Source organism: Salmo trutta, chromosome 18 (assembly GCF_901001165.1).
Source record: "Salmo trutta chromosome 18, fSalTru1.1, whole genome shotgun sequence".
Classification (NCBI taxonomy): Eukaryota; Metazoa; Chordata; class Actinopteri; order Salmoniformes; family Salmonidae; genus Salmo; species Salmo trutta.
In genome coordinates this window covers 55,182,905-55,204,683 of record NC_042974.1, presented here as the reverse complement: position 1 = coordinate 55,204,683, position 21,779 = coordinate 55,182,905, and the positions used below count along the sequence as shown (strand labels likewise).

General features: G+C 43.0%; 1 protein-coding gene across 17 annotated transcripts in view; it reads left to right on the top strand.

The window, feature by feature from the left end:
- LOC115153540 (calcium-activated potassium channel subunit alpha-1) overlaps positions 1-21,779 on the top strand; it is a 214,617-nt gene that overhangs the window by 151,385 nt on the left and 41,453 nt on the right. For 12 of the 17 annotated variants that reach the window (XM_029699098.1, XM_029699097.1, XM_029699087.1 and 9 more), the window contains exons 9-19: positions 816-907; positions 3,325-3,435; positions 3,991-4,096; positions 9,753-9,835; positions 10,115-10,184; positions 10,378-10,533; positions 10,857-10,966; positions 11,156-11,224; positions 12,339-12,425; positions 12,835-12,911; positions 14,305-14,313. In XM_029699098.1, the coding sequence (XP_029554958.1) occupies positions 816-907; positions 3,325-3,435; positions 3,991-4,096; positions 9,753-9,835; positions 10,115-10,184; positions 10,378-10,533; positions 10,857-10,966; positions 11,156-11,224; positions 12,339-12,425; positions 12,835-12,911; positions 14,305-14,313 (970 nt within the window). The remainder of the gene's footprint in view (positions 1-815; positions 908-3,324; positions 3,436-3,990; positions 4,097-9,752; positions 9,836-10,114; positions 10,185-10,377; positions 10,534-10,856; positions 10,967-11,155; positions 11,225-12,338; positions 12,426-12,834; positions 12,912-14,304; positions 14,314-21,779) is intronic. The other 5 variants (XM_029699100.1, XM_029699096.1, XM_029699101.1 and 2 more) reach the window with 1 other exon arrangement.

The window sequence follows — 21,779 nt, the reverse complement described above, 5'->3', positions numbered from 1 at the left end:
AACCCTAAACCATAACCCCTAGCCTAGCTAACGTTAGCCAGCTACCTAACATTAGCCACCTAGCTACAATTTGTAACATATCATACGTTTTGGAAATTCATAACATATAATACGAATTGTAATTCATTACATACCATACGAATTGGGTGACGGACATCCACAAATTAATACATACCATACTAAATGGAATGTCTCAGATTTACATACAGAATAATACGAAATGCTCTGACACCAGGTTGGGATGCTGGCCCCTGTTGACTCCAATGCTTCCCACAGTTGTGTCAAGATGGCTGGATGTCCTTTCGGTGGTGGAACTTTCTTGATACACACGGGAAAATGTTGTGTGAAAAACCCAGCAGCGTTGCAGTTCTTGACACAAACCAGTGGGCCTGGCACATACTACCATATCCCGTTCAAAGGCACTTAAATCTTTTGTTTTGCCCATTCACCCTCAGAATGGGCACACATACACAATACATGTTTTAATTGTCTCCTCCCCTTCATCTACACTGATTGAAGTGGATTTAACACATGACATCAATAAGGGATCCTAACTTTCACCTGGATTCACCTGGTCAGTCTATGTCATGGAAAAAGCAGGTGTTCCTAATGATTTGTGCACTCAGTGTGTAACCTACTGTATCCAGAACAATATTTTTTTTTAAACATTTTCTATTCAAATATTTTTTTCTCTCTTCATTTCTCAAATTTCTTTTTGATTTTACGGATATCTTTTAAGCAAAAATAGACGCCCTGCTCTCTCTTTTGCGTATCTTTTTTTTAGTATTTTCTTCTGTCTCCTATCTTCTCCTTAGGCCATGTTTGCGAGCTACGTCCCTGAAATCATAGAGTTAATAGGAAACCGCAAGAAATATGGTGGTTCCTATAGTGCGGTTAATGGGAGAAAGTAAGTATTACTGGGAGGCTCTACTGCCTCTGCCGCAGTAGAACCATCCTCTGCATGCCCTTTTCTTTTTTCTGTTCCATGCATGTAGGCCATGTTTGCTCGCTACGTGCCAGAAATTGCTGCTCTCATCCTTAATCGGAAGAAATACGGAGGGAGTTATAACTCAACACGAGGCAGAAAGTAAGTCAAACAAATATACAAAACAAAAATGATTCTAAAAAGTGTGGTTTTGGTGTGACTACTCAAGTCCCCCTCTCCTAAAGAGGCATACCAGTAATTATCCAGAAATTATTGATATTAATACTTTTATACATTTTGGGGAATAAAGTCATACTGGTGACTGGAGAGCTTGGCCATGAAAGCTTATGCTATTGCTTTGTACCGGTATTTGTGTGCTAGCTGTCATTGCTTCTTATAATGAATACATGTTTTTTTGTGATGTGTCAAATGCATTATTTGCTATATGCTTGAGTGTTGTACTTGCTTATTTACTAGAACGCTTACATGTTTGTGTCTGTGTTTCGTGTTTGCCAATCATATGCATCATGCCACCCACCACAAAGTAGTTGTATTTTTTTTATTATTATCTTTTTTACAGTAAAGTCAAAACTGATTGCAGCTATAGCTGTAGTACCTTTATAGTATTTAAAAATAAATGTTGAACATTATGTCTTATATCTTGGTGACAGAGATGATGTCATAGAAAATACTGCACAATAGCAAAAGAGTGTCCTAAGAAACTACAAGAAGGGATTACCTAGAGTTAAATAATCAGCTATTTTAAATATAATTCTCTTCCAGATGATTTGAAATGCGGTTACCTTTTACATCTGCTTCGTCCACACATGATCTTGCATGTTCCTCGCATGCTTTTAGTTAGTTCTTTTTTAGCCGTTTATATTTTGCCTTTCATTTCCTGTTTTTTCGCTTCTGGATGATGTATTTTTTGGCTGGTACCACCAGTTCATTTTATTTTCCAAGCCCTGCTACATTCCTGGCCTTAATCTTCAGTCAGACCTACACCCTAAGGCCCAAACACATAATCAATGCATGGATCACACTGAAATTCAAGTTAAAAACATGTTTCTTAAGGTACAATAGGATTCTGCCCTAAATCCCTGGATGCTTCTACCCTCTGAACAAACTTTGATTTCTCTTGGCTCGCTTTTAGAATTTTGTTTTGTTTACTTTGTTTTGTAGAATTTTTGTACTTGGTTTTAGTCCAGTCTCTATAACTCTGTTTTGGCCATTTATTCCCTCTTTCCTTCTGCATGCTGATGTATCTGTATTTCTGTTTCAAGTGATTCATATCCTTATGTCTCAGTTATACCGTCAATACATTTTAATACCTTTTCATCTACAAATATAAATATAGCATCTCTGTAATATTCAAGTAATAAAAGCCCCAATAATATAAAGTAAATATGATACAACAAATAACAAATGTAATAATAATTATTTCACACGTACGAATTGGAAATAATTTTTTTGCATATCCCACTTCCACAGAGTGGGTTTTCCATGGAGCAATTAGGGTTAAGTGCCTTGCTCAAGAGCACTTTGACAGATTTTTCACCTAGTCGGCTCAGGGAATTGAACCAATGACCTTTCAGTTACTGGCCCAACACTCCTAACCGCTAGGCTACCTGCCGCCCCAAACTCTAATAAGATACAATATTAAAGAGGTATTTCAAAACGATGTACAGTATGTGAGTTGTCAGTATGTATATATTACTTGTAACATCTACAAAATCAAACCAATTGGTTTGGAAAATGCCCTTCTTAAACCCATCCTGAGTTCATCTCACGATGAAGCGTTATCTCACAATCCTGCATGTACTATCCTGTAGCAGGGATACAGTCTGACGGAAAACTTCCCTCACGTGGAGGCAAGATGTCTCTAGCTGAAGATAAGCTCTTTCCTGGATTGTACAATGTAGTAATCACATCATAATCGCCAACAAAGGAAACTCATCCTTTTTAATCTGTTACTGGCAATCCAGAACATGCTCAGCTCTGTGATCTCTCCTGTCCTTCAGGCACCACATAGGACTAAAGAGGCTAAAGAGCTCTTAGTACTGACACCTGTTCACATAAAAATGGCCTCCTGTTCATCACAGAACATGTACAAACCAGGGAGAATTATGTATTTTTGGGGGTAGTAAACAGAGGGCTGGCAGTGTTCATTTTCTACACAGAAAGCACATTTCTTAGGTCCTTTTTTTATTGACTATACTGTGGTGTGGACAATACTTTTTTTGTCAGATCCAACGTATAATTTTATTTTATTTTCAGAATCAAGAAGGAACGTGACACTGACATCTATCAGCAGTTTATCAGCGTCTTTATTTTGGCTGCAGCTTTTAGCGAACCATAGCTTAAATCTTATGACTATTCCTGGATCTTATTTCCTATAGGCACATCGTGGTCTGTGGTCATATAACACTTGAAAGTGTGTCCAACTTCCTTAAAGACTTCCTACACAAGGACAGGGATGATGTCAATGTAGAAATTGTTTTTCTCCATAAGTAAGTGTACCATGTTTTTTCCTTACACTTTACAGGCCAGTTTCCAGGACCCAGATTAAGCCTAGTCCTGGACTAAAAACCATACTCGATGGGAAATTGAAAGTGTGTTTAATTCCACGACTATGTTTAATCTGGGTCTGGGAAAATGGCCCCAAAACTCATAACAATACTGAGTGTTTCAGAGAAGGAAAGGTGATAGCAGCTCCCAAAAATGACTCCAACAACCTTTCGGGAACTGCCACCACCTTTCCTTTTTTTGGAATACTCAGACTCTACAATGACTATATCCTAAAAAGCACCCAGATCCATGGAAACCGTTCGTAGCGCTGGGCCTGCCCGGCACACCAGCATACTACTTATAGCAATACATTAGAATAATTTACATTTCAAATACTACACAATAATTGCACTTTGATTTGCTGAGGAGAGCAGACCTCACTCAGCCCCCTAACATTAACACATAGATCGCTCTCCTGTCTGTCCCAGTACTAAACCGAATCTTGAGGTGAAGTGGAGGCCTTGGTTAACATTAACAAACTCTACTTTGTGTCCCAGTATTTCCCCTAATCTTGAGCTGGAAGCCTTGTTTAAACGCCACTTCACCCAGGTGGAGTTCTACCAGGGATCTGTTCTCAACCCACATGACCTGGCCAGAGTCAAGGTAACCGGCCTGTTTTAATGAGTATTAACCTGACTTATTCCTTTCAGCTACTAATGGAGAAAAGGGCCTTGACAGTCCAACTCTTCAATAAGTATACCAGGTCCTTGTTGTATAAGAACATTTGGTCACGCTTTACAATATGGTTACCTTTTATTAAGCGTTTACAAGGGTTTATAAAGTTTGGGGTCACGTAGAAATGTCTTTGTTTTTGAAAGAAAAGCACATTTTTCGTCCATTAAAATAACATAAAATTGATCAGAAATACAGTGTAGACATTGTTAATGTTGTAAATGACTATTGTAGCTGGAAACAGCTGATTTTAATGGAATATCTACATAGGCGTACAGAGGCCCATTATCAGCAACCATCACTCCTGTGTTCCAATGGCACGTTGTGCTGGCTAATCCAAGTTTATCATTTTAAAAGGCTAATTGATCATTAGAAAACCCTTTTGCAGTTATGTAAGCACAGCTGAAAACTGTTGTGCCGATTAAAGAAGCAATAAAACTGTCCTTCTTTAGACTAGTTGTGTTTCTGGAGCATCAGCATTTGTGGGTTCGATAACAGGCTCAAAATGGCCGGAAACAATGAACTTCCTTCTGAAACTCGTCAGTCTATTCTTGTTCTGAGAAATGATGGCTATTCCATGCGAGAAATTGCAAAGAAACTGAAGATCACGTACAACGCTGTGTACTACTCCCTTCACAGTACAGAGCAAACTGGCTCTAACCAGAATAGAAAGAGGAATGGGAGGCCCCAGTGCACAACTGAGAAAGAGGACAAATACATTACAGTGTCTAGTTTGAGAAACAGATTCCGCACAAGAGGCAGCTTCATTAAATAGTACCCGCAAAACACCAGTCTCAACGGCAACAGTGAAGAGGTGACTTCGGGATGCTGGCCTTCTAGGCAGTGTTGCAAAGAAAAAGCCATATCTCAGATTGGCCAATACAAATAAAAGATTAAGATGGGCAAAAGAACACAGACACTGAACAGAGGAACTCTGCCTAGAAGACCACTTGAGATGATTTGGGATGAGTTGGACCGCAGAGTGAAGAAAAAGCAGCCAACAAGTTTATTTGTCACGTGCGCCGAATACAGTGAAATGTTTACTTACAGGCTCTAACCAACAGTGCAAAAAAAGTAAAGAAATAAAAACAACAGTAAAAACACAGTGAAAAATAAGAAATCAAATCAAATGTATTCATATAGCCCTTCTTACATCAGCTGATATATCAAAGTGCTGTATAGAAACCCAGCCTAAAACCCCAAACAGCAAGCAATGCAGGTGTAGAAGCACGGTGGCTAGGAAAAATTCCCTAGAAAGGCCAAAACCTAGGAAGAAACCTAGAGAAGAACCAGGCTATGAGGGTAGTGAGGCTATATACACTAGCGAGGCTATAAAAGTAGCGAGGCTACATACATACACCGGTTAGTCAGGCTGTTTGAGGTAGTATGTACATGTAGATATGGTAAAAGTGACTATGCATATATGATGGACGGAGAGTAGCAGTAGCGTAAAAGAGGGGTTGGTGGGAGGTGGGTGGCGGGACACAATGCAGATAGCCCGGTTAGCCAATGTGTGGGAGCACTGGTTGGTCGGGCCAATTGAGGTAGTATGTACATAAATGTATAGTTAAAGTGACTATGCATATATGATAAACAGAGAGTAGCAGCAGCGTAAAAGATGGGTTGGGGTGGGGCACACAATGCAAATAGTCCGGGTAGCCATTAGATTACCTGTTCAGGAGTCTTATGGCTTGGGGGTAAAAACTGTTGAGAAGCCTTTTTGTCCTAGACTTGGCACTCCGGTACCGCTTGCCATGCGGTAGTAGAGAGAACAGTCTATGACTGGGGTGGCTGGGTCTTTATTTGGGCCTCCCTCTGACACCGCGTGGTGTAGAGGTCCTGGATGACAGGCAGCTTAGTCCCAGTGATGTACTGGGCCATACGCACTACCCTCTGTAGTGCCTTGCGGTCTGAGGCCGAGCAATTGCCGTACCAGGCAGTGATGCAACCTGTCAGGATGCTCTCAATGTTGCAGCTGTAGAACCTTATGAGGATCTCAGGAACCATGCCAAATCTTTTTAGTTTCCTGATGGGGAATAGGCTTTGTCGTGCCCTCTTCATGACCGTTTTGGTGTGTTTGGACCATTCTAGTTTGTTGGTGATTTGGACACCAAGGAACTTGAAGCTCTCAACCTTCTCCACTACAGCCCCGTTGATGAGAATGGGGGCGTGCTCAGTCCTCCTTTTCCTGTAGTCCACAATCATCTCCTCAGTCTTGCTTACTTCGAGGGATAGGTTGTTATTTTGTCACCACCTGGCCAGGTCTCTGACCTCCTCCCTATATGCTGTTGACATTGAGACTGGTGTTTTGCGGGTACTATTTAATGAAGCTGCCATTTGAGGACTTGTGAGGCGTCTGTTTCTCAAACTAGACACTATAATGTACTTGTCCTCTTGCTCAGTTGTGCACCGGGGCCTCCCACTCCTCTTTCTATTCTGGTTAGAGCCAGTTTGCGCTGTTCTGTGAAGGGAGTTGTCAGGATCGCTATCTTCGAACTCCTGATCATAAATAAACCAAGGCGCAGCGTGCATGGAATTCCACATTTTTTTTAATGAACATGAAACTCACCAAAACAACAAAACAGGAGAACAACGAAAACGTGACGTTCTGGGGCTGCTCAAAGGCAGAGGCTCCGGACCGGGGCTGCCTTTGAGGCTCCGGACCGGGGCTGCCTTTGAGGCTCCGGACCGGGGATGCCTTTGAGGCTCCGGACCGGGGCTGCCTTTGAGGCTCCGGATCGGGGCTGCCATCGCTGGAGGCTCCGGACCGGGGCTGCCATCGCTGGAGGCTCCGGACCGGGGCTGCCATCGCTGGAGGCTCCGGACCGGGGCTGCCATCGCTGGAGGCTCCGGACCGGGGACGTCGCTGGAGGCTCCGGACCGGGGCTGCCTTTGAGGCTCCGGACCGGGGCTGCCTTTGAGGCTCCGGACCGGGGCTGCCGTCGCATGAGGCTCCGGACCGGGGAACGTCGCTGGAGGCTCCGTGCCATAGATCATCGCTACAGGTTCTGCACCATGGATCATCACTGGAGGCTTCTTGCCATGGATCATCACTGGAGGCTCCGGGCCATGGATCATCACTGGAGGCTCCGGGCCATGGATCATCACTGGAGGCTTCGTGTCATGGATCATCCCTACAGGCTCTGGGCCATGGATCATCACTGGAGGCTCCGTGCCATGGATCATCCCTACAGGCTCCGGGCCATGGATCATCACTGGAGGCTTCGTGCAATGGATTATCACTGGAGGCTCCGGACCATGGATTATCACTGGAGGCTTCGTGCTATGGATCATCACTGGAGGCTTCGGACCATGGATCATCACTGGAGGCTTCCTACGTGGAGCTGGAACTGGTCTCACCGGACTGAGGAGACGCACTGGAGACCGGGTGCGCAGAGCTGGCACAGGGTATACTGGGCCGTGGAGGCGCACTGGAGATCTGGAGCTTAGGGCTGGCACAACCCGCCCCGGTTGGATGTTTACTTTAGCCCGGCAAGGGCGGAGCGCTGGAACAGGACGAACTGGGCTGTGCAGGCGCACTGGCGACAGTGCGTAGAACTGGCGCAGGATATACTGGGCCGTGGAGGTGCACTGGAGGTCTGGAGTGTATGGCTGGCCCAACCCGTCTTTGGTTAACCTAGCTCGACAACTGCAGGGCGCGGGCACAGATCGCACCGGCCTGTGAATGTGCACTGGCGACACGGTGTGCATCACCGCATAACACGGTGCTTGCCTCGTCACTCGCTCCCCACGGTAAGCACGGGGAGTTGGCTCAGGTCTCCACCCTGACTCTGCCAAACTCCCCGTGTACCCCCCCCCCCCATTTTTTGGGGGGCTGCCTCTCGTGCTTCCATCGATGTTGGTTCTCCCCGGTCCAGCTCGTCTTCCCAGTAAGCGCACGCTGCTTGGCTTTCTTGTGGTGGGATCTTCTGTCAGGATCGCTATCTTCGAACTCCTGATCATAAATAAACCACGGCGCAGCGTGCATGGAATTCCACATCTTTTTTAATGAAAATGAAACTCACCAAAACAACAAAACAGGAGAACAACGAAAATGTGATGTTCTGGGGCTGCTCATAGGCAGCTACACAAAAACAAGATCCCACAACTAAAGGTGGAAAAAAGGGCTGCCTAAGTATGATTCCTAATCAGAGACAACGATAGACAGCTGCCTCTGATTAGGAACCATACTCGGCTCAACACAAAGAAATAGACAAACTAGATTGCCCACCCCACATCACACCCTGACCTAACCAAACTAGAGGAAAATAAATGTCTCTCTAAGGTCAGGGCGTGACAGGAGTAGTACACAGCATTGTACGAGATCTTCAGTGTCTTGGCAATTTCTCGCATGGAATAGCCTTCATTTCTCAGAACAAGAATAGACTGACAAGTTTCAGAAGAAAGTCCTTTGTTTCTGGCCATTTTGAGCCTGTAATCGAACCCACAAATGCTGATGCTCCAGAAACACAACTAGTCTAAAGAAGGACAGTTTTATTGCTTCTTTAAGCAGGACGCAGTTTTCAGCTGTGCTAGCATCATTTCAAAAGGTTTTTGTAATGATCAATTAGCCTTTTAAAATGATAAACCTGGATTAGCTAGTACAATGTGCCATTGGAACACAGGTGATGGTTGCTGATAATGGGCCTCTGTACGCCTATGTAGATATTCCATAAAAAAATCTGTCGTTTCCAGTTACAATAGTCATTTACAACATTAACAATGTCTACACTGTATTTCTGACCAATTTGATGTTATTTTAATGGACAAAAAATGTGCTTTTATTTCAAAAACCTGGACATTTCTAAGTGACCCCAAACTTTTGAACGGTATTGTCTAAATTGTATTTTTTACTGTCAAACATTCATTGAGACATAATTTAGCAGCCAGGTAAGTTATTGGCTGTGCCTGAAATCTGTGCTGCTTACTACATACTAAAACTGCATAATATGTACAAATCCTACTACATTAGAAGGTCTGTTTTTAGTAAAATCGAATGCAGTAAGCAACAAATATCAACACACTGGGCTCATCAATACTAAGAATGCATAATCTAATGCAAAATTGCGTTGATTACCGCCAATCTCTTCCTCAATAGTGTGCAGTGAATTTTACTAGATGAAAAGCCAAAATGAGTATGACATCCTGGCATTTAAAGCATACAACATTTTGGGAATTTCACATAGTTTAACATTTTATATTTTTGTAAGCCCAAAATGCCAACTATTTAGTATGGGTATTCGGACACGGCTATTGATATCTATAAAGGGTAAATAAGAGAGCAATATACTTTGTCTGAAGTTAGAAATTAACGCACTCTGACATACAATGCTGTTCATAGCTCTGAGTGAATGCAGTTCTGATATCTGGTGTCTCTACAGATAGAGCACCTGGGTGGTTGGCATCAGTCTAATGTCCTGAGTCTATCTGCCTTCCAAATGCCACCCTATTCCCCTACATACAGTAGTGCACGTCTTTTGACCAGTGTCAAAAGTAGTGCACTATGTAGGGAATAGGGTGCCTTTTGGGAAACAGCCTCTGTCTGTATAGAGTCAGGTCTTATGTTTCTGTCATCTCCCGCCCTCAGATAGAGTCAGCAGACGCCTGTTTGATCCTAGCTAATAAATACTGTGCAGACCCTGATGCTGAGGATGCCTCCAACATCATGAGGTACAGAGACAACTTAACCAAGCTGTGTTGTATAACTGTATATTGGAAATATGGAAATGTATTCTGATATACAAAAGTTATTCCATTTTCTATCACCTTGATAAATTACACAAGTACAGTATGCTCGAGAGCACGTGAAAATGTATTCTGGAGAAATGCATTGATAATACATACCAATGTCTAACCTCAAGTTCCCTAAGCAAGAAACCTGTTACTACTACTACTGTGTCCTAGATTTGTTAGATGGGTCTTATGTTGTTTCTTGTAACAATATTCCAGGGTGATATCCATCAAGAACTACCACCCAAAAATCAGAATCATTACCCAGATGTTGCAGTACCACAACAAGGTGTGTACAGTACAAACCCTTCAGAGTGCCACTTATTACACTGTGTCATTGAACTCCAGCGGAGGCAGGCGAACATGAGTTCTCTACTGATGCTCTTCCTGCACCTCCCTTGTATAGAAGGGTTGCAAAATTCAGGAAATGTCAGAGAATTTTATAACCCTAATCTCGCTCCATCTTTCCTGTGTGTCCCCAGGCCCACCTTTTGAACATTCCCAGTTGGAACTGGAAGGAGGGGGACGATGCCATTTGCCTTGCTGAGCTGAAGTTGGGCTTCATAGCACAGAGCTGTCTGGCTCAGGGCCTGTCCACCATGCTGGCCAACCTCTTCTCCATGAGGTCCTTCATCAAGGTACTCGTTAGGGAGAGCCAAAGAGACTGTAATCGTTAGGTCATCTGTTTAAATCCGTCTCGAAGGACCAGGAAGAGCCAGAGATATTGAACTAACATTATTCCACTTTTCCACAGCCTTTAGTACAGTAATGTTCAAACTTTGTCTGACTGTATTTGCAATTTCAGAATACTTGTCATATATTTAAGTATACACCATAGATTGAATTACTCTTAAAGGGTTATTTGCTTTATGGTCACTTTGTTAACTTTTGTTCGAGTGAAATATGTTCATGATAACATACTGTACCTTTGCAAGCCATGTTTTATCTGTTATTGTTTCAGATTGAAGAGGACACGTGGCAGAAGTATTACCTGGAAGGAGTAGCCAATGAAATGTACACTGAGTACCTGTCTAGTGCCTTTGTGGGCTTATCCTTCCCGACCATTTGTGAGTAAGTATGACCCTCGTTTCTGAAGTACCCTACTATATCAAGTATATTCTCTCTCCCCATCTCTATATTTTTTTCTCTCTCTCCATCTCTCTCTCTCCTTTTCTTTCTCTACATCTGTCTGTCTCTCTCTCTCCTACTTATCCCTTTGATTGTATATAAATATTTCTGATTTTGAATGCTCCTTTCTAGACTCTGCTATGTGAAGCTGAAGCTGCTACTGATTGCTATCGAGTACAAGTCTGATATAAGGGAAAGCAGGTAAAGTTCACTCCTACTTGTGTGTTGTACATTGCCAATTGTACAATGTGATGTTTGTCAGAAATTGAATTGTAAAAATCATGTTGAACCAAGTCGTATGCAGCACAATACAGGTTGTCCATTTGCCAGATCTTTACATGCAAACCTCAATATCCAGACTGCCATGACAATAGAGCTGACTGTGATCTATTGTAATGGATTTCAACTTTAACTTAATACACAGTACTCATCACTAATTGGCATTTTTGACACACTTTATGGTTTACAGAAAGTTTACAAAGTTTGACAAAGAAAGTGGTATGCCCCCGACATCCATATTCTTATTTTTACCTTCAAGACTTTCAAACACACCCACAGTCATCCATGTCACATTTGTTATTCAGATTTGTATTCATATTTATAGTTTGATGTTTCCACCATCCAATTTCAGATTACTGTTTGATGTGTATGCAGGTGTGAAATTATGCAATTATCTCTTCTTTTATTACAGCATGGCTGGTGTGTTTGGCCTAATTACTGTCACAGTCTCAATGGAAAAGAAACATCAATGACTACTTTCCATCTAAAATCATTAAAGACTGAAAACATTGCCATGTACCATCTTAACCTAATTAGTGAGGATTGATGTGGCGTGTATGTTCCTCTTAAAGAGCCAGTGCTTGTTTACTGCACCATCAGGTTTATACAAATAGCCTGATCGCCCCAAATCTGTTTGTACACAAACAGTTCTGGGGTGATCTGGCTAGTTAGAATACAAGCATCTTCCCAGCTGACAAAGCTGGTTGAAATGGTATCATTACAACCTGTTTTGGCCACTGGTTTAGCTTTGAGGATGCTCATATTGTCCCTTCCATTCTCTATAGGTGGAGGTTCTCTAATCATTACTTGTTACTGTTTAATTATCATTGGGTGATGGCAGCCATTTTATAATACCAGTGACACCTGCATTTGTTTTTAGCTTGATTCCCAGGAACTACAGTACCTCACCAACCCGTGTTTGTCCGAAAGGTGTACCTTGTGTACCATTCCTTGTGATTAATGCATTAGGATGTTAAATGTAACAGAAAGATTCTCCTCACTGACGACCATGTATATTTGTTTGTATTGACAACAGCACCCTCATCAACCCCGGGAACCATGTGAAGATGCAGGAAGGAACCCTGGGGTTCTTTATCGCCAGCGATGCCAAAGAAGTAAAGAGGTATGTAAATGTTTCAAGTTTTAATGTCACATGCACAAGTACAGTGAAATGCCTTTCTTGCAAACTGTAAACCCAGCAATGCAGTAATCAATAACAATGTAATACTAAAAATAACAAGGTAGAACAAAACACGAGATAGAAAAATATACTATATATGTATACTATATACAGGGTCAGTTCCAGTACCATATTTCCAATGTGCAGGGATAGTGGAGTGATAGAGGTAAATATGTACAGGGGTAAGGTGACTAGGCATCAGGATCAAATGTATTGAAAATGTACCTAATTGCCTCTGTTAGAAGAGACAGAAAGCCTCCAAATACAGTTTGACATCAAACTACCGTATGTTCAATTACTCTTGGACTTACTGATGATTTAATACTGAAATATGTTTGTGCTGTTTTCTTAGGGCACTTTTTTACTGCAAAGCTTGTCACGATGACATCACAGATCCCAAAAGGATAAAGAAATGTGGATGCAAACGATGTAAGTATTTATTTACTGTTCTTTAATCAATAACAATATTTATTGAGCTTTATCTTTAATGCACATGCATATTTGAATATGCATATGTCGATACTGCATAAAACTGTGTCTTACGCCTCAATCACACCTACTTTGTTATTGTGCAAAATGGTACGCAGCATCATCTGGATATGTGCGCAACAAAAGTTCAACATTCAATCTCTGATACCGTTTCTGTTAAGCCGTCTAGGCATACAGTTTGACTCGTATGTTCGATAAATCCAACGTATGCACCGCACAGAACGCACTGCAACTGCCTCTGCCAACGCAATGCTGCAAGGCAAACGCAGCGTTATGTTGGAAATGAATGTACTTCTGGTGTACCAACATGCAATGACGCTGTCGGTGTGATCGAGGTGTTAGTATGTTTTTTTAATAAAAGATATTTGAACAATGTGTATACTGTACATGTATTATTCTGTACTGTATGTTCTACTTTACGCATTTCTATACATATTAGATATAATTAATGTAGAATAACTACCAAAGTTGTTGAATAAACACCGCTTCAGATGCCTGTTGACAGGTATTTGTTTAGAGGTTTGAGCAGAGCCCAACATTCGCATAAACATTATAGCGTCACTACATTGTCTGTGTCACGTGACACCCTGTTCCCTTTATAGTGCACTACTTTTTACCAGGGCCCATAGAACTATGGTCAAAAGTAGTGCCTTATATTGGGAATAGGATGCCATTTGGAACACAACCGTTGTCTTTACACGACCTACATAGCCATTTGTCTAAACCAATTATGTCCTTTATTAATAATCCGCAGGATAAAACGCTGTAACCTCTGCCTCAGGAAAGGCCATATGATTACTTTAAACAAGCATCGAGTGCCCAAATAACTGTGTACAGAAATAAATCACCATCTATGTTCTTAGGTTGACTCCCAAATTACACCTTATTCCCTATATAGTGCATTACGTTTGACCAGATCCCACAGGGCCCTGGTCATAAGTAGTGGACACAATAGGGAATAGGTGGCCATTTGGGTCGCATATTTATTAATATTTAATATAGCACTCAATAAAGAGACTGAGGATATAGAAATATATAGCCTGGTCCCAGATCTGTTCGGACTGTTTTGCCAACTTCTATAGTCATTGCAATGCCAAAGATGACAGATCTGGGACCAGTCATGACAACAACGAAAACAGTGTGATCTGTCTTAAATCTGTTTTTATTTTCTCCTTTCAAGATTTCAAACAGGCTTCTTCTATATTGTGCCTAGTCTAAAGAGGCTTGTCTTGTCTCATAACTTTGATGACCATATCTACTGACGCTAATGTTTGATGTATTCTCTTTCTGCTGCCTTGGAACATGAAACAATGTTTTAACTGTTCACGTATAGTGCTTTATTGTGAGTAATATAGGTGCCCTACCCCTACCCTCCGTAGTACAGCCTGCTACCCTTGAGTTCGATCTCTTTTGTTATTGTTGAGTGTATTGCACATGTTGCATGTGGCGATGGTGGACACTTCTGCCTGCATCCTTCACGTTCACTCACATCTCATTTGCACGCTATACTCTCAGGTCAAGGAGAACACAAAAAACGTGATGATTGGTAGATTTGTCGATATATACATTAGGGTAGATACCCGTCAACCTTAAGTATTTGATGAAGCCAAATATACAATGTAGCCTTAAACGAGTCAAATTACATAACAATAATATTTCCTGTGGTACACGAGAAAAAAAGGGTGCTAGTTAGTACCAATTATATATATTTTTGGTCCCTTTAAGGAACCCTTTTTTGGCCTTTTTACATCAGTTCTTCGAATAACTCTTGGTATAACCATGTGTACATAAATTACATTAACAGAACCAGAGGGTTCTTCATTACACTGTAACAACCAGAGGGTTCTTCATTACACTGTAACAACCAGAGGGTTCTTCATTACACTGTTCAACATTTTCTGGCTACTGGTTGCAGTGAAAATTCGGTAAATATTCAAAAAGTTACTGTATTTTTAGAGCTTGATTAAGGTATTATTGCTGTAAGGGACAGTTTGCTGCTTCATTCTGATTACTTTGGAGTGAACCAAAGATGGCGCCGAAGAACATGGCTGACGTTTTACATTCTCCCAACCAATTGTGCTGTTTTGTTTTTTTTTTTTGCGTTTTGTGTAACTTGTTTTTTTTTACTTATTGTATACATAATGTTGCTGCATCCATCTCTTATGACCGAAAATAACTTCTGGGCATGAGAACAGTGATTACTCACCGCGGACTGGAAGAAACTTTTTCCTTTAACGAGTCCGACGAGAAGGATATCCTGCTTTCACTGGAACAGGCCCAGATCCTCGCCTCCTTCTGAGAGTCCGTAGGCGAGTGAGTAAACTCCCACTGTCGTCTGTTCTTCTTGCTAACGTGCAATCATTGGAAAATAAAATTGATGACCTACGATTAAGATTATCCTACCAATGGGACATCAAAAACTGTAACATCTTATGTTTTACGAGACGAGGCTGAACGACGATACGGATAATAGAGAGCTAGCGGGATTTCCCATGCACCGGTAGAACAGAGACCCTACCTCTGGTAAGACGAGGGGTGGGGGTGTGTCTCTATTTGTCAATAACAGCTGGTGTGCGATGTCTAATATTAAAGAAGTCTTAAAGAAGTACCTTATGATAAGCTGTAGACCACACTATCTACCAAGAGAGTTCTCATCTATATTATTCGTAGCCTTCTATTTACCACCACAGAACGAAGCTGGCACTAAGACCGCTCTCAACCAACTCTATAAGGCCATAAGCAAAGAAGAAAATGCTCACCCAGAAGCTACTAGTGGCCGGGGACTTTAATGCAGGCAAACTTAAATCAGTTTGGCCAAATTTTTACCAGCATGTCACATGTGCAACCAGAGGGAAAGAAATCCTAGACCACCTTTACTCCACACACAGAGATGCATACAAAGCTCTCCCCCGCCCTCCATTTGGCAAATCTTACCATACTTCTATCCTCCTGATTCCTGCTTACAAGCAACATCTAAAGCGGGAAGTACCAGTGACTTGCTCAATACGGAAGTGGTCAGATGACGCGGATGCTACACTACAGGACTGTTTTGCTATCACAGATTGGAATATGTTCCGGGATTCATCCAATGGCATTGAGGAGTACACCACCTCAGTCATCGGCTTCATCAATAAGTGCATCGACGACATCATTCCCACAGTGACTGTACATACATATCCGAACCAGAAGCCATGGATTACAGGCAACATCCGCATTGAGCTAAAGGCTAGAGTTCCTGCTTTCAAGGAGTGGGAGACTAATCCAGACACTTATAAGGAATCCCGCTATGCCCTCAGACGAACCATGAAACAAGCAAAGCGTCAATACAGGATTAAGATTGAATCCTACTACACCGGCTCTGACGCTCGACGGATGTGGCAGGCCTTGAAAACTATTACGGATTACAAAGGGAAACCCAGATGTGAGCTGCCCAGTGATGCGAGCCTACCAGACGAGCTAAATGCCTTTTATGTTCGCTTCGAGGCAAGCAACACTGAAGCTTGCATGAAAGCACCAGCTGTTCTGGACGACTGTGTGATAACGCTCTCGGTAGCCGATGTGAGCAAAACCTTTAAACAGGTCAACATTCACAAACCCGCTGGGCCAGACGGATTACCAGGACATGTACTCAAAGCATGCGCAGACCAACTGTCAAGTGACTTCACTGACATTTTCAACCTCTCCCTGAATGAGTCTGTAATACCTACATGTTTCAAGCAGAACACTATAGTCCCTGTGCCCAAGGAAACGAAGGTAACGTGCCTAAATGATTACTGCCCCATGGCATTCACATCGGTTGCCATGAAGTGCTTTGAAAGGCTGGTCATGGCTCACATCAACAGCATCTTCCCGGAAACCCTAGACCCACTCCAATTCGCATACCGCCCCAACAGATCCGCAGATGACGCAATCTCAATCGCACTCCACACTGCCCTTTCTCACCTGGACAAAAGGAACACCTATGTGAGAATGCTGTTCCTTGCGGCAGGTAGCCTAGTGGTTAGAGCGTTGGACTTGTAACCGAAAGGTTGCAAGATCGAATCCCCGAGCTGACAAGGTAAAAATCTGTTGTTCTGCCCCTGAACAAGGCAGTTAACCCACTGTTCCTAGGCCTAAATCTCAGCTTTGTTAAATATACAATCAAAGAAAAACTATTATATTTATCATAGTGATTCAGGTGTGACATTAAAACAGAATAATATGCCCCACCAACATTAAACAGCTATACAGAAAACCCTCAAATTGCTGAAATACTGTAAGTAAATGAAATCAATGATGAGTGCAGAGATGTACTATAGGTAATGAATATGTATGGCAATGCTACAGACTTTGTGGCGCAGCAGAAAGGTCAGTGTACTTAAAATCCGGAGTTTGTCTGTTCAACGACCAGGTGGGGTCATACTTTAGCTGAACAGCAATAACACATGAAATTGCATGTGATCACTAATGTGAAGTGTTCCAAAAAAAAAAGAATCACGTGAAATGTCACATGATGTGTTCCAAAAACATGTTTTCACATTTTCACATGTGTTACGTCACAAGTGAAGTGTTCCAAAAAACATATTTTCACATGTTAAATGTCATGTGACGTGTTCCAAAAACACAGTTTTTCACGTTTTCACATGTAAAATGTCATGTAAAGAGTTCCGAAAACACCGGTTTTCACATGATTTCACATGTGAAATGTCATGTGAAGTGTGCCAAAAACACATTTTCAAATGTGAAATGCCACATGAAGTTTTCCAAAAACAGAAGTTTTCAAATGTAAAATGTCAGATGTGAAGTGTTCCGAAAACACAGGTTTTCACATGATCATACATGTGAAATGTCACATGTGAATTGTTCCAAATCCATGTTTTCACAAGTAGAATGTCACATGAAGTGTTCCAAAAACACAGGTTTTTAAATGTAAAATGTGAAGTGTTCCAAAAACACATTTTCACATGTGAAATGTCACATTAAGTTTTCCAAAAACACAGGTTTTCACATGATTTCACATGTGAAATGTCACGTGACATGTTCCAAAAACACATTTTCAGATGATTTCAAATGTCACGTGACGTGTTCCAAAAACACGTTTTCAAATGTAAAATGGCATGTGAAGTGTTCCAAAAACACGTTTTCACATGTGAAATGTTATGTGAAGTGTTCCAAAAACACGTTTTCACATGATTTCACATAAATTAGCTTGCCATTCCTCACTTGCAATTGCATTTAAACATATAGGATACCTGTTTAGATGTGCTTTTGGCACGAACTGTAAAATAAAAAATCATGTAATTTTATAGTAAGTTACCAGTTACGGAGTTGTGGTGAAAATAGTGGAAACAACTTTTTATGTATTTCTTCAGCTGAACTTTATACAACGAACTGTATTCGGGAAGTACACAAAAATTCCAATTTAAATTATTTTGGAATTTGGTTGACTTTTTGAATTGACCTCAAAATTCGTTAGCACACTTTGGACGCAACCATAATCGTGCGATTATCTGACCAACGAACACCAACGAAAAAGTAGCAGTGCTCAGGGACACTTGACATTAAGGCCTAGATTCAATCAGATCAAGCATATTGGTGATCCAGGCTGTATCACAACTGGCCATGATTGGGAGTCCCATAGGGCGGCGCACAATTGGCCCAGCGTCGTCCAGGTTTGGCCGGTGTAGGCCGTCATTGTAAGTAAGAATTTGTTCTTAACTGACTTGCCTAGTTAAATAAAGATAAATAAAAATAAATATGGAGGCGTTGGAGTTGTAACTCATTAGACCTGTCAAATCGGTGAGCGGCTGCTCATGTGGTCATTGTCACAAAGCCACACCCATCCTAATCACGTTAGAATTTCATAATGAGAAAGTGTAAGCTATATAGAAGTAATGAAACTCAAATAATGTTTTAAAATTCTATCAGCCTATTTGAGCTGTAGATTACATAGCACAGTCCGGTGTTCCAAATTGTGAACAAGGCTGCATGGAATTTCTCTTAATGCAGCTCTGTGCAGCCAATTGTAATGTCTGCTTTAGGTATAAGGCCGGGAACTGCTTGGGGATTTGACAGCTCTAATGCAGTTCCACCTCTGACACTGCCAAAACAACCACTATGCAGGTGTCCATTAGTGCAGATCTTATAGAATCTAGCCCTGTGTGCATAAATGCTCTCGGCACTTGAACTTGCAACCTTTTGGTCTGGAGTGCATTAATGTCTCTGGAGGGCCACCAGATGGTTATTTGTCAACATGAACATATCCCCATACACTATCAAATATGAAAGTATGTATGGATACAGTACAATGTTGTTCCCTGGTGTACAAAAAGGGTACATGTGCAAAGAATCTAGTACAATGGTACATTTTTCTACCCAATATATTCAATATAATACTGCATTAGTAACCATGTGGGAGGTGGGAATTTACCAATTGTGAAGTTGGAAATACCAGTTGGATGCATTCAGGTGCTTTAAAGTAATTGGGAAACGGCAATTAGCTAATGGCCAACATTTGACCATTCCCCCAAATATGCTAATGAGCCCCAACCAGTACTTTTCCACCACACAGAGATGGGTAAAAAATTACAAAATACAATTACAAACTTACATAAAGATCAATGTATCAAAAATAATCTACAAAATACTTGTATTTTGAAATGTATTTTATGGAAATACATGTAGTTTGTATTTTAAAATGCAAAAATACATTTACAAGTAGACGGGCCGTACAGCAACAGCATTCTCAGTAACGGTTACAGAAACGTTTTACTTGATATGATATTGTCACGTCCTGGCCAGTATATAAGGTTAATTGTTTTGTAGTTTGGTCAGGGCGTGACAGAGGGTATTTGTTTTATGTGGTTCGGGGTGGTGTGTTTGTGTAAAGGGTGTTTGATTTAGTATGTCCGGGTTTTGGTTTATGTCTAGGTAGTTCTATGTGGAGTCTAGTATGTCTGTTTCTATGTCTGGTGAATTGGTGTTGGGACTCTCAGTTGAAGGCAGGTGTTTTCTATCTGCCTTTGATTGAGAGTCTCATAAATGAAGGTGTGTTTGTGTTTGTGTTTTGTGGGTGAATGTTCTGTGTAAGCACTATGCTTTGACAGACTGTTAGTTGTTCGTATTTTGTTATTTTTGTATGTTCATTTTTGTAGTGAATAAAAATCAAGATGAGCATTCACGAACCTGCTGCGTATTGGTCCACATTTTCCGATGACGATTTCGTTATATCGTCAGAGGACGAAGACAACCGTGACAGAATCACCCACCTCTCAAGGACCAAGCAGCAGAGGAAGGAGCAGACGGTTTTCGAAGAGGACAAACGAGAGAGATGGACTTGGGAGGAGATCTTGGAGGGAGAAGGCTCCTACACTTGGGAGGAAATCCAAGCAGGGAAAGATCGCCTTCCTTGGAAACAGGTGGTACGCGAGAGAGAGGAAAGGAGTAAGGCGGGTATGGACCGGGAACGTTTCCAAGGGACAAGACTGGCGTTGAAGCACGAGAGGCACCCCCAAGAAAATTTTGGGGGGGGGCACACGGGTAGTTTGGCTAGGCCTAGGAAGAGCCGGAGGCCAGCTACCCGTGGTTATATGGAGGAGCGTATGAGGTGGGGAGCGCCATGTTTCGCTGAGAAGCGCAATATCTCACCCATACGCACGCACAGTCCGGTGCGAGTTATTCCAGCCCCTCGCAGGTGCCGTGCTAGAGCGGGCATCCAGCCTGGTAGGAGGATGCCTGCGCAGCGCATCTGGTCGCCGGTACGCCTCCGAGGACCAGGCTACCCAACTCCCGCTCTACGCACGGCTACCATCAAGCCCCTGCACAGCCCAGTCTGCCCTGTACGAGCACTCCGCTCGTGCAGGGCTACTAGTTCCATCGAGCCAAGGCGGGTTGTGCAGGAGGTAAGATCTAGACCGGCTGTGCGCCTCCATAGCCCTGGGTTTCCAGCTCCTGTCTCTCGTGCGGACCCGGAAGTGCGTCCACCCAGTCCGACTCGTCCTGTTCCCGCTCCCCGCACTAAACGGCAAGTGCGTAAACCCAGCCTCGCCAGTCAACAGTCGTCAGAGCTGCCCGCCAGTCAACAGTCGTCGGAGCTGCCCGCCAGTCAACAGTCGTCGGAGCTGCCCGCCAGTCAACAGTCGTCGGAGCTGCCCGCCAGTCAACAGTCGTCGGAGCTGCCCGCCAGTCAACAGTCGTCGGAGCTGCCCGCCAGTCAACAGTCGTCGGAGCTGCCCGTCAGTCAACAGTCGTCGGAGCTGCCCGTCAGTCAACAGTCGTCGGAGCTGCCCGTCAGTCAACAGTCGTCGGAGCTGCCCGTCAGTCAACAGTCGTCGGAGCTGCCCGTCAGTCAACAGTCGTCGGAGCTGCCCGTCAGTCAACAGTCGTCGGAGCTGCCCGTCAGTCAACAGTCGCCGGAGTGGTCAGACTGCGCTGAACTGCCGGAGTGGCCAGACTGCGCTGAACTGCCGGAGTGGCCAGACTGCGCTGAACTGCCGGAGTGGCCAGACTGCGCTGAACTGCCGGAGTGGCCAGACTGCCCTGAACTGCCGGAGTGGCCAGACTGCCCTGAACTGCCGGAGTGGCCAGACTGCCCTGAACTGCCGGAGTGGCCAGACTGCCCTGAACTGCCGGAGTGGCCAGACTGCCCTGAACTGCCGGAGTGGCCAGACTGCCCTGAACTGCCGGAGTGGCCAGACTGCCCTGAACTGCCGGAGTGGCCAGACTGCCCTGAACTGCCGGAGTGGCCAGACTGCCCTGAACTGCCGGAGTGGCCAGTCTGCCCTGAACTGCCGGAGCGGCCAGTCTGCCCTGACCTGCCGGAGCTGACAG